Below are 1,859 nucleotides of genomic sequence, written 5' to 3'. Positions count from 1 at the left end.
AAGTAACTCAAAAATTATGTGCTCTTATTTTTTTATTAATTCACAGGAACTAGCAAGACTTCTGGTTCTGACCCCAGCGGAAACCAAGTCATTTCTTTCGACCTTTGAGCATTATGCGAACTCCAAGACTACAAATTCAAAGAAGGTAAGCTTATCTCCAGCTCGGAAACGTAATTGAGATCGGAAACCTAAAACATAAGAATTTCAGCAAAAGAGTGATCTTGATTCCTTTTCCTGTTTGTTGTCTAGAAATTATTAACTCTTTCATGCATTATCAAAAAATGGTTCTACTTGTTTAATTATTGTGTTAAGATTATGGCTTTTAGAGATAGTAATAATTATAGTTCATTCGTACCGACAATATTACAAGTATATGATGAGATAAGTAGAAGTTGTTATTGTTTAGATTAAAGGTTCATGGACCATCCATAAAAATGAGTTTAATATATTTATTAAATGCAATTAATTAGTTTGCACCTAGAATATTTCCAGTTGACAAAGTTTGGTTAGCAGAAGACAGTTTGAGATTATGCATGTCCATAGTTGGTTTTGCATGAAATTGCTTTTTGTCATGTTTTAGAAATATGATATCATAGTACGTAAGGTGTTGATATAACAGATATGCAGTGTACTTTTTTCCGCCCTGCAGGTCCGATTTTCCGATTCATCTGTGAACTTTAGCATAGGCTCTTTTATTCGCTGCTGGGATGTAACTGTAGGGTCTTTAGTGAAGAATTTGGCCAACAAAACGCTCCCTGTTAACATGAAGGAGGACATTCAACAAGAGAAGCTTTTGAGATTGGGTAAGTGTCTGTTGCTGGAAATATTTTGTTTTTTAATTGGTGAGATTTCGGTGTTCAAAAATGTTGCAAAGTGAAATATGCAACATTTTTTGTTTCTTTATATTTAAAGATAAAGTAGCCTAAGAGGTATGATGATTCAAATGTCATTTATATTTTCTGATCTTGAGCTACTAGGTGGAGATAGAAAGTGTAGTTAATAGTTGTCCAAATACAGTCTACAAGTGTTACTCCTTTTGCTTAGTAAAGTGTTTTTTTTTTTTAACTACCTACTGAAGAGATTGAATAATGTAAACACTTGTTTGATAGGTGCTATTGATCAGTAATTGGCATTTTATGTTCATGCACTTGGATATCAATACTTATAATATGGCCTCTGAAATGTTATTGGAATTAGGAAGATTGTACCTGTCCCGCTTATGCTTGAAATGCTGTTATGTAATTATTACTTAGTATACAGTGGTTTTATCATTAGTATTATCATTAGTTTGCCTTTAGTATTCAGTCTGGTGTACTTTGCATAATTCATGATAAAATAATGGAGAGGGAAGACAAAGATTCTTACAGATTTTCAGGAATCACTGTAAAATCTTATTTACACATATGTTGTACTTGAAAAGGAACAAGCTGGTTTTCATTTTTGTGATGCTCAAGTTCTCTATATAAACTTCTTCCCCTTTTCCGTTTCAGGGGAGTTCCTATACGGCTGGGCTTGGCATAGTGAGAGCATGAAGAAGTTCAGTCAGGCCATCGAAGAGAGCGGAAGTAACCTGGAGTCCTTGCTGCACGTTGCTCTGCACCATTGGTCCCTCTGTTGCAGTCCCGACACGGTGCCAGCCCTTCATCTGGGCACAATATTTTACTGCCTGTCCACGTTGGCAGGTGGGAAGTAGCGCTCGTGTAGTCTGTGGTTGGAAAAGTGTGATTGCATAGTAGAAGGGGATTGCATTACAAGTGAAGTTTCATTTGATTGTGTGATACAGAGTCTGTTCTGTTGTTGATGTTTTTTATGTGTATTTCTTAGCAGGAATTCTTGTAGTTACTGGGTAATAGGATTTG

General features: G+C 35.5%; 1 protein-coding gene across 1 annotated transcript in view; it reads left to right on the top strand.

The window, feature by feature from the left end:
• Positions 1-1,859, top strand: part of LOC119592217 (rab3 GTPase-activating protein non-catalytic subunit-like) — a gene marked incomplete at its 3' end in the record, with an annotated part of 43,875 nt that overhangs the window by 36,537 nt on the left and 5,479 nt on the right. Inside the window, 3 exon segments of the mRNA XM_037941049.1 lie at positions 47-145; positions 650-803; positions 1,491-1,682. Of these exon segments, the coding sequence (XP_037796977.1) occupies positions 47-145; positions 650-803; positions 1,491-1,682 (445 nt within the window).

The sequence above is a fragment of the Penaeus monodon genome, chromosome 29 (assembly GCF_015228065.2).
Source record: "Penaeus monodon isolate SGIC_2016 chromosome 29, NSTDA_Pmon_1, whole genome shotgun sequence".
Classification (NCBI taxonomy): domain Eukaryota; kingdom Metazoa; phylum Arthropoda; class Malacostraca; order Decapoda; family Penaeidae; genus Penaeus; species Penaeus monodon.
Note: the sequence above shows the minus strand (reverse complement) of the source record. Positions and strands in the feature narration are given on the sequence as shown.